The sequence below is a fragment of the Mangifera indica genome, chromosome 6, assembly GCF_011075055.1.
Source record: "Mangifera indica cultivar Alphonso chromosome 6, CATAS_Mindica_2.1, whole genome shotgun sequence".
Lineage (NCBI taxonomy): Eukaryota > Viridiplantae > Streptophyta > Magnoliopsida > Sapindales > Anacardiaceae > Mangifera > Mangifera indica.
Genome location: NC_058142.1, coordinates 10,582,562 through 10,595,229, shown reverse-complemented (window position 1 = coordinate 10,595,229; position 12,668 = coordinate 10,582,562). Strand labels below are relative to the sequence as shown.

The following is a 12,668-nucleotide window of genomic DNA, read 5'->3' as shown; positions in this document are numbered from 1 at the left end:
AAAATCTATCGTTGGTTATGCCACAATCAGGGCCAATGTGCTATAACCCAAAAAAATTTTGGGTTTTTGGGGGTTCTATGCCTTGGGACCGATTTAGACATTGATTTAGTTGGCTATCGATTATGTTATCTACATTTGATCAAGAGAGGATGTATTGCGCAAAAAATGACAAAATTTATCAATGGTTTTTCCGAGATTTTGGGTTGTGGCTATTATCGACCAAAAAAAAATCAAAACTGGGTTTTATTAATTATATTATCTACCTTACAAGTTTTTAGCTAGAAAACTACTTAATCGCTATTTGTTGGTCTTTGCATCTAGTTGTACTTTAAGAGTTGATTTTAAAGTGATCAGTTTGACCATATTAATTGGGTCAAACATGATCTTTTACTCAGTATAACCAGATAATTTGAACAATTCAATCTTATTCAAAGCAATTTAACTCTAAAAATAATTTTCAAATGAATTAAAATAATTTTAATTAATGAGTTTCAGTTTAACCAGTCAGATTAATTGGTCTGCCTAGTTTTCAAAACCGTGGTTGATATTATTTAGGTTTTTCCAACGGTAATTATTTTTAATCACACAGATAAAATAAGTGAAATGGTAATAATTAAGGTTAGATTCGAATCAAGTCTGTTATAAGCTCGATCAAGCTTGAGCTACTCATTAAATTTTTTAATTAAAAATTTTGATATAAAACGGCGTCGTCTTAACTAATATGTATTAAAACGACATCGTTTTAATAACAAAATAATTAAAAACTCGAGCTCGAAATGAGTCGAGTTTGAGCTTGACTTTCATGAGCTCAAACTCAAGCTCTGCTATATACAAACCGGGCTGAGCTCAAGCTCATCTCGGCTCGATTCGAGTCCAACCCTAGTAATAATACTAGAAATAAAGGGGCTTTTAGGGGAAGTCAAATATATTAACCATGGAATTAAGATAATAGCCAGAATTTGGTCCAAATAAGTAATCCAAACTCTTAATTTATGGGCTTAGATCTAGAAGCCTCTAGTATTGGGCCACCAATCGAATGACGGAAGAGAAGACGTGTCAGGGTTTTCAATCATCTATAAATTGCCCAAGCCCGCCCTCAGTTTTTAGGGTTTCTGTTCTCTGCCGCTTACGCCATGGGGAGAAGTAAGTTCCCTTTCCTTTGAATACATTACAAAATAGATCCTTGTGCAGATTTGTTTAAGATATATTTCAATATATTTGCTTTTGCATTTATTTTTCATTGTAATTTGGCTTGTTTTATGTATTCTGATGCCAGATTTGAATTGCCGCTATTAATTGAGTGTAGCTTAAAATTTTGAGACTCGTATTTCAATTTTTGATGGTTTGGAGAAGTCTTTTATATCTGTATTATATTTTATTTTGTTCCAATTTCAGTTTGATGGTTTTATTTGCTATTTAACCCGAAAATAAGATCACATAAAATGTCTTATTCTCAGAATTTGCGTGTGTTATTTGACGAATTATTTTTGTAAAAATTTTTCCATGATTTTGATTATTTCTTTAATTTGTAATATTTAAGAGCAGTGAATGAGTCTTTGATAAAAACGCGTTTGATTTTTTTGGCATTCTAGCTTAATTAACTCTATCAGTTAGTGAATAAATTTACATGTTCTATTGATAGGATAGGCTTTCATAGGTTCAAAATTGTTGAGGGCTGTTCTAAAAAATGTTTTTGGATGTCTTAAATTGTATTTAGTTCAGTCTAGTTTAGATTTTTTTGTAATTTGTGGTATTAAGAACCTTGAATATATGTGTCCTTAAAATGTGTTTACTGTATTCTTGATTACGTATAGAAACCTCTTCTGTTCCATTATTTCTGTTAGGTGAATATTGTTTAGATCTCGGATGGTATATATTAATTTTAAAGATAAGTTTTGAGATTTGTAGAATTTGAATATATAGGATTTATAAGTTGCAAACTTTATTGGTGGATTTTAATGAATTAATGTTTCGATATTGAATTTTTTTCATAGGACCTGCTAGGTGTTACCGCCAGATCAAGAACAAACCGTACCCAAAATCACGATACTGTCGTGGTGTGCCTGATCCCAAGATCAGGATTTATGATGTGGGAATGAAGAAGAAAGGTGTTGATGAATTCCCTTTCTGTGTTCATCTAGTTTCATGGGAGAAAGAAAATGTATCAAGTGAAGCACTTGAGGCTGCACGAATTGCTTGCAATAAATATATGGCCAAGTTTGCTGGGAAGGATGCCTTCCATTTGCGTGTCCGAGTTCACCCATTCCATGTCCTCCGTATTAACAAGATGCTTTCATGTGCTGGGGCTGATAGGCTCCAAACTGGTATGAGGGGTGCTTTTGGTAAGCCTCAGGGCACTTGTGCTAGAGTAGCCATCGGACAAGTACTTTTGTCTGTTCGATGCAAAGACAGCAACAGTCATCACGCTCAGGAGGCTCTCCGTCGTGCTAAGTTTAAGTTCCCTGGTCGTCAAAAGATCATCGTCAGTAGGAAGTGGTGTGTAGATGTTTTTCAATTAAATTTTATTTATATAGTCCCTTCAAAAGGTTGATGAATGGCCAAATTTGATTTAGTTTATTTAACAGAGATTAAAGTTATACCATGATAATTTCTTGTTGAAAGATATTATTATGTTAACCATAAATCACCCAGCCTAGTCTACTTTAAATAAACTTCAGATATTCATTTGGTATTTTTAGCCGGACTGTTCTTGGCTAACTCACTGACCTTTATATGCAATTTCAGGGGCTTTACTAAGTTCAACCGCACTGATTATTTGAAGTTCAAATCAGAGAACCGTATTCTGTCTGATGGTGTCAATGCTAAGGTTTGCCTTTTGGTTTTACTTTATTTAAAATTCTGCAATAATCGAAGTAATACATACATAATGTGACTATTAAATTGTGCAGTAGTGTGCTCGTTTTTCTGTCTCTTTCGGCCTTGTGTATTCTGAGGTGATTTTGATTGTTGCAGCTTCTTGGATGTCATGGACCATTGGCGAATCGTCAACCAGGAAGGGCATTTTTAGATACTGCTACATCAGCATAAGTATGTTTGATGGCTCAAGAACGTGCTGGAAGTTAGCCAAACCTATTGCAGCAGTACTCCTGTTATCTTTGTTTTGTTTTAATATCAAATACTGGAAGTATTTTCACTTTAAAGTTAATGTAAGTTGAGATCTATGTAATTTGTTTTGGGATTGAAATTTCTCTTAATATTTAGAACAAGTTTACGAACTCTAATATTTGGTGCAATTTACCATCCGTCTTTATGAATTGTGGAGATCAATCAGTAATTGCGTTATACAGAAATCATATACATAAAAACCCTGAATTATTTATGAGTAACTTGCATCATCGAGTAACCTATTTTAGCAAAAATATCATCTTATAGCCAAAAAGGCATATTCTCTAGATGACTGAACCTTTTTCGCGTGCGTAATTTTTTTAAATTTTTGTCTCTATCATTTTCTTTAATTTCCTGAAGGTAAGAAACTGAGAGAAAAGAACTCAGGTTGGGTTCGTCATTAGGAAAACTAGCCTAGCCCACCCAGTCAGTCGGCTTGCTAGAATAAAGATGGGCGGAAATTCAACCTAGACCAGTTATGATGGACACCTTTGTTTAAAACAAAAATTTTTCTAGTGTTTCAGAAATAAAAATATTTGGAAACCCATATCCAAGAATTGGGCTAGCCAGGAAAGTTTTGAATCCTTCAAAGGAGCCGGGCGGGCTCGCAGCCCAACCCACATCTGGCCAGTATAGGAAAAAGCTGATCAGCAAATCATGAGATAGGGTCCCACTACAAATATAAAAAAATAATATTTTTCAATTAAAACAAAAAATTAAAAACCATTACCACCGACTCAGATCTAAATTTATTTATTTGAGGTAGGAACAAAATGAATCAGATAATTGTGTAAATATTCCATAAAAAATTTACGAAAAAAAAATTAGGTAGCACAACGACAAAAAGTAGTATGACGTGGCAAGTAAGGTGGGGCACAATAAAAAGGCCAAAGAACTATGTTTCCCCCAAGTTTTAATACAACGATAATATATACTCATAAAATTTTAAAAACTCAAATATCCACCTATTTACTAATATCTATTAAAATTTTTTATTAAAAATAAGGGTAAAATTATTATTTTACATTTTATATTAAGAAATATATAATTAATCTCTTTTTTCTCTTAGGTTTTAAGAGGCAACATTTCTCTCTAACCTTAAAATTTTAAAAAGTGATATTTTACTCTAGAAACCCTTAGTTTTCATCTCTCCAACAATGGGAACGAAGACGGCCACTATTCTTCTCTCTTCTTTCTCTGTCACGACCAACAACGTCTCACAATAGACAAAGAACAACCAAGGATGAAAATCGAAGACAAATGTTGAATTCTCTAATGACATAAGCGACGACGCAACAAAGTCTTAATTCTCTAGCATCACTTTCATTTTTTCTCGATTCTGCTTCAAATGAAGACAAATCACACGATAAAAGTTTCATCTAAAGCTGATTTAACAAAAAACGTGTTAGATTTGAGAATTGGCCTCGACTTCTTCATCTTTGATTTTCGTTGTCAGCCCATCTTCGACTATCATGGGACATCACTGGCCATGGGAAAGAGAGAAGGGAGGAGAATGGTGGTTGTCTCTATCACCATGCAAACATTATTGCTAGAGAGAAGAAAACCGAGGGTTTGTAAAGTTGAAATGTCACTTTTTCAAAGTTTGAGGTTAAGGAAAAATGTTACTTTTCAATTTTTTTTTGGGGGGGTGGGGAGAGAGAGAAAGTGGGATTAATTATATATTTTTAATATGAAAGGTAAAATTTACTCTTGTCTTTAATAGAAAATTCTAACAAATTTTACTCAATGGGTGAATATTTTAGTTTTTGAAACCTTATAAACGTGTATTTGTCTTTACATTTAAACTTAGTGGGAAATAGTCATTTAACCCAATAAAAATAGGCCAATAGACTTATGCCCACCCAAAGTTTAGTTCATTTTCAAACACTCATTGATGGGTTTTCAAAACTCAAATACCACCCTTCATTCAAATTTTGTTAAAATTTTTAGTTAATTGTAAAGATAAAACTATCATTTTACAATTAATATTAAAATAAACAAAATTATATCTTACTTTTTTTTTAGTTTAAAAAAACTAAATATTTTTTTCCACCCAAAAGTTTGAAAAGTTATGTTTTTCCTTTGTTAAGGTTTACTTTCTTCCCTACTTTCTCTAGTTACCAAACTTTGGCCGAAACCATCTTCATTCCATCCTTCTCTCTTTATCGTTGTTGTTGACACCCAATGAAACCCAACAAAACACAAAGACGAAGAGTCTTCATTAAATGATGCAAATCGGTTTTGGACAAAAAGGAATTGCATGATGGAAGTTTCATCTGGAGATGATTCAGCTTCTTCGAGCTTTTCTAGATCCATCGGTGGGCTTCATTTGTCAAGGAGAGAGGCGGCTGAAGGGATGGAAATGATGGCTATTAATGAAAAGAAGAAAACCCTAAGAGGGGAAAGGGGGAAGGAGTCACATTTCAAAGTTGAGGTTGTAGTGAAATTTTAATTTTTAAAATTTTAGAAAAAAATAAGATAAAATGATATATTTTTTCAAATATAGAAAGTAAAATAATAGTTTTACCCGTCATTATATAATAATTTAATAAAAATTGGATAATGGGTAAGTATTCAGGTTTTTAAAATCTTGCAGGTGGACCGTATTTTCACTAAACCTGTGGTGGAAATTAGTGTTGTGGCCATAAAAATAAGATTCACACAGCAGCAGTTAGGCTTTATCCTTTTCACTCATCTGCTATCATCTACCTCAACTCACCGGTAAACAATCTTTGCATCTTCATCATCATCATCGCACTCTTTATAGATCTTACAAATTTAATCCTTAAAGCTATAATTTTTAGAAAATTTAATCTTTGAACTTTTGATTTTAAGGTTAAATAATGCAAGGAGCCATTAAATCGTTTATGTCCCATGGGAGCTTGATCAAGACTGCTTTTTTGCAACGCGTCCGTGTGGTGAATCCGGTGCTGAGGCCATTTATTTTTTCAAGAAATGAATCGGTTTCATCGGCTCGTATAGAAGAGCATGGATTTGAGAGCACCACTATTTCAGATATCTTGAAAGATAAAGGTAAAAGTGCCGATGGGTCTTGGCTTTGGTGCACTACCGATGATACTGTTTATGATGCCGTCAAGTCGGTAAGCTTAGTAAAATATTGTTTGAAATTTTTATCAAATTTTTAGTGTTTTATCATTGATCGATTTACTTGTGTTTGTAGATGACCCAACACAATGTTGGAGCCTTGGTTGTAGTGAAACCTGGAGAACAAAAATCAATTGCTGGGATTATTACTGAGAGAGGTATTTTAATTTTTTAAATATTTTTCATTAGTAAAAGTATATTTATTGATTTATTTAATTATATTGATTTTTTTATTTCGTTTAATAAGAATGGAAAAGAACCCAAAAATAACATGATTTTTTTTATGTTGATTAAGGTTATTGATAAAAGTTTTGTAGTATAATTTCTTTTTGGGTCAATTTTTATTTATGCAAAATTGAAGGTGTGAATGGTGGTTAATTGGAAAACATAGAAAAGGCAGAGAAATCTTAACCATGTTCATTGATATGTATATAGGTTGTAAAATCTATAAAAGTTTATAGGGAATCCTCGCACTTTTGGTTTATGATTCAAGTATTTTTCTCATACGGTTTTGTTTTTCCTTAAAAAAAAAAAAATTTATAAATGAATGTGAAACTGGATCAAGATAAGTTTTTTATGTGTCTATATATCAATTCATGATTACAGGGGATTTTGTGAGGCTTGGACTTTAATAGCGAGGATCCTTATGGACCATTGACTTTTGACTGTAGAGGCTTTAGAGAATGATAATCCACCTTGTTAAATATGAATATATGATGGGCTTATGCTCATCATTCTACAACTTTGCTTATTTTTACTGCAATGATTCTTGAATTTCTATTTTCCATGTTTTTAACCTTTGTTTCTAAGGTTTAGAGACTGATGGTATGCACCAGATGTAAAATGGTGAATTTACTGGGTTTCTCTTTGAGACTTGGAAGTATTTTTTCTGCTTTTCTTCTGTTTGCTAGTTCACACACAATTTTCTCTTAATTTTTTTCCTGACTGCTCATTTCGCCTGTTTTGACAATTGAATTTCAGATTATCTCCGGAAGATCATTGTGCAGGGAAGATCATCCAAGTCAACTAAGGTTGGGGACATCATGACTGAAGAGGTATTAACTAATTCTTATTTGCGAATATTTGTTTTGTTTGACTTTTCAGTTTCATGCTCTTTACTGAATAATTAGGTGATTTTCTTTTATTCATGCATGCATCTGCTTGCATGTATATTGGCGATTAAATATTCACACCATATGGTGTTTACAGAACAAGCTTATCACAGTCACACCCAACACCAAAGTCCTGCGAGCAATGCAATTGATGACAGGTTCAAATACTTCTGGAACTTCCATTAAATATTTTCATTCATTTAGTTTGTTCATTTTGTATGTAGTTGTAAGCTTGCACCAATGATTTGGCAGATAAGCGCATTCGGCACATTCCAGTGATTGATGATAGGGGAATGATAGGCATGGTGTCAATCGGTGATGTTGTTCGTGCTGTGGTACGCGAGCACCGTGAGGAGTTAAACCGCTTGAATGCTTATATACAGGGAGGTTATTAGATAATGACGAAAATGATGGAATGTTGAGCTGAGCTCCTTGAACACTAATAACCAGGAGCTTGCAAAAATGGTGATTTGTGTGCATCTCGTTTCATGTTGTCTTATGATTTTGCAGATGTTGATATGCTATAACATGAAATAATACCATGTGGACTAACAGATCAATAACCCGGACTTAAATTTTGCTTGGGATTTCTGTGTTTATTTCCTTTGCAAATGATGATGAATTATTTCTGCATGTTTGTTCTATTTGGTGGAATAACTGATTCATAAGTCTCTAGGGCCTGTTTGATGCAGAATTCAAGTACTCTTTTGTGTGTTTATGTTTGTGTATATGTTTCAAAATGTGGGTTGAGATGTTTCTGAAAATGGTTTTCACACAAAGGTTTTTGAACATCAATGGGATGCATTTTCTAAATATTCGTTGTATTTTTGTTTTTGAGAATTATTTATTTGGATTATAAATAAAATGGGCCTTAGGTTTTCTTAGTGAAGAAAGTGACAGAAATAGTATTATATTCTCTTTGGCGTATGCAACTGGAGAAAAGCTTTTAAAGGGGTATGGATGCTGTTTGCAGCAGATTATTCTACTGATTTTTGGAGTTGAATAACTAGACGTAGAGAAAGTGACAGAAAATGATGGAAAACATACAGCAGAGGACGGTAAAATTATTGAATAAATAATGAATTGACAAATCCTGTTATCCTATCAAATATGTACAAAAGAATGGAAAAAACCTCTAGGTGTTATAAATATGATTGAATGAATTGGAAAGATAGAGAAATTTAAATATATTTAAAGTTAAAGGAAACAGAAGCCTAAAGGCTTTAGAAATACAAAGTAGGAAACAAAATTATTTGGTAGAATAACGTGCAAAGTTTCATTAAGAAAAGGTGTGTATTAAGAGAGGGATATGTATGACAAGAACTTTAGTGAGATATATTTAGTTTTATCTCTTTTAATGTATTCATCTCTAATTCGAGCAATACATGATATGTTGTCTTTATATAATATGAAATGAGTGTATATTGCAAGAGAAAAACTGTATGTATTATAGATGTGATGAATGACAAAGCGTAGCCATATGCATTTATTGTTAGTTTCATGAAGACCTAGAATCTTTGAATGATTCGAAGATGTTGCAAACAAAGTATATTTGGTGGAGCATCATGATATTGTTGTGTCATCATGATATTCTATCTACGAGTCGGAATTATGAGGGTTAAACAAATAACCGACATTTGCATATTCATTCAAAATAGGATTTTTAGATAATTTGATAGAATAGAGTAATCTCAAATTTTTTGTTTCACATAGATAACGAAGTATATGTTTGATTTGATTCAAGTGGCAACAGGTTGGTGCAGAGCTAAATATGATTGATAAATTCACTACGAAAGATATATCTAGTTTAATGCATTAAACCAAATATAATGTGGTTGATAAAGTGTTATAAATATACTGGGTCTGGGTCCACCTATGATGGGTCGACCCTATTTGATTTAATTCAACTACCAAGGGCAGTTATTAGATGGCAGTTGGAGGGCAGTTGGACACTTATAAATAGTCCAAAAACTACTTTCTCCCAAGAATTACGAGATTACACTATTTTTTTTTTTTATCAAAAGAAAAGCAATACTCCTTTATTCTTTTACAAAACCAAAAAGTACAGATCTTGTCTCCCAAATAAAAACAATACGTGATGCAAATTGGGTCATGGAAATGACTAACATCGAAACCTCGTGCCATATTTGAATGGACTTCATCGAAACATGAATCAGGGTACGCAAATTTACTATTTATAGAATTTCACATAATTTATTTTTGGCATGATTGTTCCCAACATTGGTATCAGAGCCTAGGATGTGAATTTGTCATATGTTTTGTGAATGAAATTATGGATTTTGTAGAGATTATAATTTGTTTTTGTTGTTTTGGGTTGAATTTCTTATTAAAATTCGTTTTAGAGACGAATTCAATTCAACTAAAATTGTATGAAATTAGTGACGAGAAACATGCTAGATTGTTGTTAGGCATTGTATTGTATGTATTGAAATTAAAAACTAGTTGGATTAACATCGGAATTGACCAAAACAAAGCCAAAACTGAGACCAAAAAGTGTGTTTTCCTAGCCACTATATTGCCCGAATCTAACGACTTTTGTGGCTATCGTTGGTACGAGAATGACATCAACCAATGGGCTACAAAAGCCTCATTGTTTCATCATCGAAAAACGGCCAGAAGGCAACCAATTAAACATACATAATTTCTAAGGTTTATCACGCAAATTCAGGTTAAAATCTCGTCGGTCAATCAGGTTAGCCTAAATCGATTAACGCCACCTGGTCAGTTGATCGGTCAATGGTCAAAATTGACTATCACCATTGACCTACGTGTGTGAGTGTGTGAAGGTGCGTGATAACCTATTTTCAATGTGTGACAGTGTGTTTGGCTTAATCTTAGCGGTACAGGTAGGTGTAGGCCCCTGTTTTGGTGCATGCAACGTCGACTTGACACGTGAAGGCACGTAAGACCTTATTTTGGTGCATGACAGCACGTGATCACCTCTTTCTGGCACGTGATACCATTTTTCAAATCTTGGCAATTGTGTGATGCTCAGATCTGTACTTGGAATGTGTTTCATGGGTCCTCCAACGCGTAAAGACATATAATACCTCATTCCGACTTCTAAAAACACATATTGGTGTTTGAAAATGCATGTTTCTACTATATGCAAGTTTGTTGACTAAGGACCATCATATTGCATGTTGAGAGTATCAATAATTCGTTGAATTCTCTTAATTGGAATACATAGTCTAATAATATCCATGCATGAATATGTGTCATATAATCAATGATCTTGTTTGGGACAAGAATTGAAAACTTTTGGGATTGAGTAGATTCATTACAACTTGCTATAGAGTGACCTTGCTATACAACTTACAACATACAAGAGAATATCCACTACTTTGACGTTATTCCCAAAATTAACGAAATGCGAGGTATTTGACCTACCGCAAATTTTATAGAGACTTTATCATGGATAAAGTGATTCAGAAAATGATACAGATTGATGAAATAGTCCTAATTAAAATAAATGATACATTTGTTGTGTCATATTTTTATATTGGCTAAATATGAAAATTTTGATATTGATAAGATTTAGTGAATTCTCATCTAGAATTAATATTGTCACAATTAGATTAAAGTTTAAAATGTCAAGCATTTCTGTCATGAAAGATGATTGGGAACATAATGAACTTTCGATTTTATGTCTTATGTGAGATATTTTAAATTTTAATGCATAATTGCGACAGTTAATGTGTATTTGATTGTATTGATTGAGTTGTGTTTAATATATATCTCGGGGATCTAATTAACCATAACATCCTAGGATATGATGGCTAATTTGAATTGGAATGATACTGAATAGGGAGAATTTCAATATGTGGCATTTAAAATGCACAATATCCTAGATGAGCGAAAGACTTTAGAGGCCATAGATTAAGCTAAGATAGAGTTGCAACTAACTAAGAGATAAAAACCCAAATGAGTGTCTTACACAAACATGATGTGGACGCACATCACGCATGTAAGAAGCAAGACTCACTTTGTGTGATATTTTGATCAGTTTCATGAATAACGATCTAATATATGAGTACCGGTAATGTTCAACTGCATATCTCATAAGTATAGTTTTGATTGAAGAGTTTAGAGGAACTGCAATCCCCAAATAAAGATAGTTGATTGTTGAATTTGATTGAATGTCAAATCTAATTATGGAACTAAAATCAACTAGGCGGAACCTGATGCATGAACAGTATGTTCATTTAGAAAAGCAATCTCTTCCAAATAGTGGGAGCATATAAAGGTGTACATGACCCAAAATAAGGAAAGAAAAACTTTTGTTAATTGTTCTTGCCATGTAAAACTAGAGGACAAGTGCCCTTGAGGCAGCTAAACTTGGTACTCGTACATACATTGCATAATCGAGTTACAAAAGTAAGTGGCCTAGGTTTAAGTAAGGGAAAGAGGTTATACAATGCTCAAAGAACAAGAACAAATAATTGAAATAGGAAAGTGGCAAATGTACTAGAAATAAGGCAAAAACAAGATGAATAGTTACAATAGAAGCAATGAGGGTCATATCGTATATACATTAAGGTAGCTAAACTTGGTACTCGTACATACATTGCAGAATTGAGTTTCAAAAGTAAGTGGCCTAAGTCTGAGTAAGGGAAAGAGGTCGTACAATACTCAAAGAACAATAACAAAGAATTGCAATGGGAGAATGGCAAACATACTGGAAACAAGACAAAAACAAGATGAGTAGTTACAATAGAAGCAATGAGGGTCATATCACCCGTGAATGAATGAAGCTAAAAATGATAGTCTTGTTGTACCTAAAGTGATGAAACTTTATTTTTTAGTACTATGATTTTAATTGAGTATTATCCTACGTAGATTATGAACTCAAAAGCCACTGACCAAGTAACTCATAATAGAAGTTCTTTAGTAGATTTCTGTCGAATTTTGAATAAAGTGAATTAGATATATGTAGACAACAACACAAAGGTTATAGTAAGAGGAATGGACACGAGCAAATAAGTTTTGTAAGATGATCGAATCCTATACCTACATGAAATCTAATATGCTCCAAATATTCGACGAATCTTGGTTAAAGTACTTGTTCTTCTTAAATTATGATATAATTTGAATTTCTTTGAGTGTTTGATTGAAATATGATATAATTGATTTATGTAGATTTAATTTGTTGGTTGAATGGTTTTATGGTGTTTGTCACCTTACATTCTAGTAATGTTAAATTTTTCATTATTTGCTTCTCCTATATGTATGGATATGAATGCAAATATATGACATGCTAGATTATGGCATGTTGGCCAAGATAGGTTGAATAAATTAGCTTAT

The 12,668-nt window shown here is 32.9% G+C and overlaps 2 protein-coding genes across 3 annotated transcripts; both read left to right on the top strand.

Annotated features, from left to right (window-relative positions):
• The first annotated feature begins 1,019 nt into the window (after window positions 1–1,019).
• Window positions 1,020–3,242, top strand: LOC123217924 (60S ribosomal protein L10-like). Its single transcript, XM_044639008.1, has 4 exons — window positions 1,020–1,143; window positions 1,995–2,496; window positions 2,746–2,827; window positions 2,974–3,242. Exons 1-4 carry the CDS (start codon window positions 1,134–1,136, stop codon window positions 3,046–3,048), a joined length of 669 nt encoding a protein of 222 aa, XP_044494943.1. The 5' UTR covers window positions 1,020–1,133; the 3' UTR covers window positions 3,049–3,242.
• A 2,462-nt stretch (window positions 3,243–5,704) lies between these two features.
• On the top strand, window positions 5,705–7,942 carry LOC123218149 (CBS domain-containing protein CBSX3, mitochondrial). Of its 2 annotated transcripts, none has more exons than XM_044639396.1 (6): window positions 5,705–5,847; window positions 5,962–6,227; window positions 6,308–6,389; window positions 7,213–7,286; window positions 7,441–7,501; window positions 7,596–7,942. In XM_044639396.1, the coding sequence occupies exons 2-6, from the start codon at window positions 5,970–5,972 to the stop codon at window positions 7,736–7,738; spliced, it is 618 nt and encodes a 205-aa protein (XP_044495331.1). In that variant the 5' UTR covers window positions 5,705–5,847; window positions 5,962–5,969; the 3' UTR covers window positions 7,739–7,942. The 2 variants fall into 2 exon arrangements, with proteins under 2 accessions (XP_044495331.1, XP_044495332.1); XM_044639397.1 differs by having other exon boundaries at window positions 5,728–5,844; window positions 5,959–6,227.
• Window positions 7,943–12,668: the final 4,726 nt, after the last annotated feature.

Bases quoted from the DNA above. Each gene is read 5' to 3' on its own strand.
- LOC123217924 (XM_044639008.1), top strand. The intron at 2,497-2,745 runs GTGTGTAGATGT...ATGCAATTTCAG, and splicing joins ATCATCGTCAGTAGGAAGTG to GGGCTTTACTAAGTTCAACC. The intron at 2,828-2,973 runs GTTTGCCTTTTG...TGATTGTTGCAG, and splicing joins CTGATGGTGTCAATGCTAAG to CTTCTTGGATGTCATGGACC.
- LOC123218149 (XM_044639396.1), top strand. From the start codon at position 5,970: ATGCAAGGAGCCATTAAATCGTTTATGTCCCATGGGAGCTTGATCAAG. The intron at 6,390-7,212 runs GTATTTTAATTT...ATTGAATTTCAG, and splicing joins TGGGATTATTACTGAGAGAG to ATTATCTCCGGAAGATCATT. The intron at 7,287-7,440 runs GTATTAACTAAT...TGGTGTTTACAG, and splicing joins GGGACATCATGACTGAAGAG to AACAAGCTTATCACAGTCAC.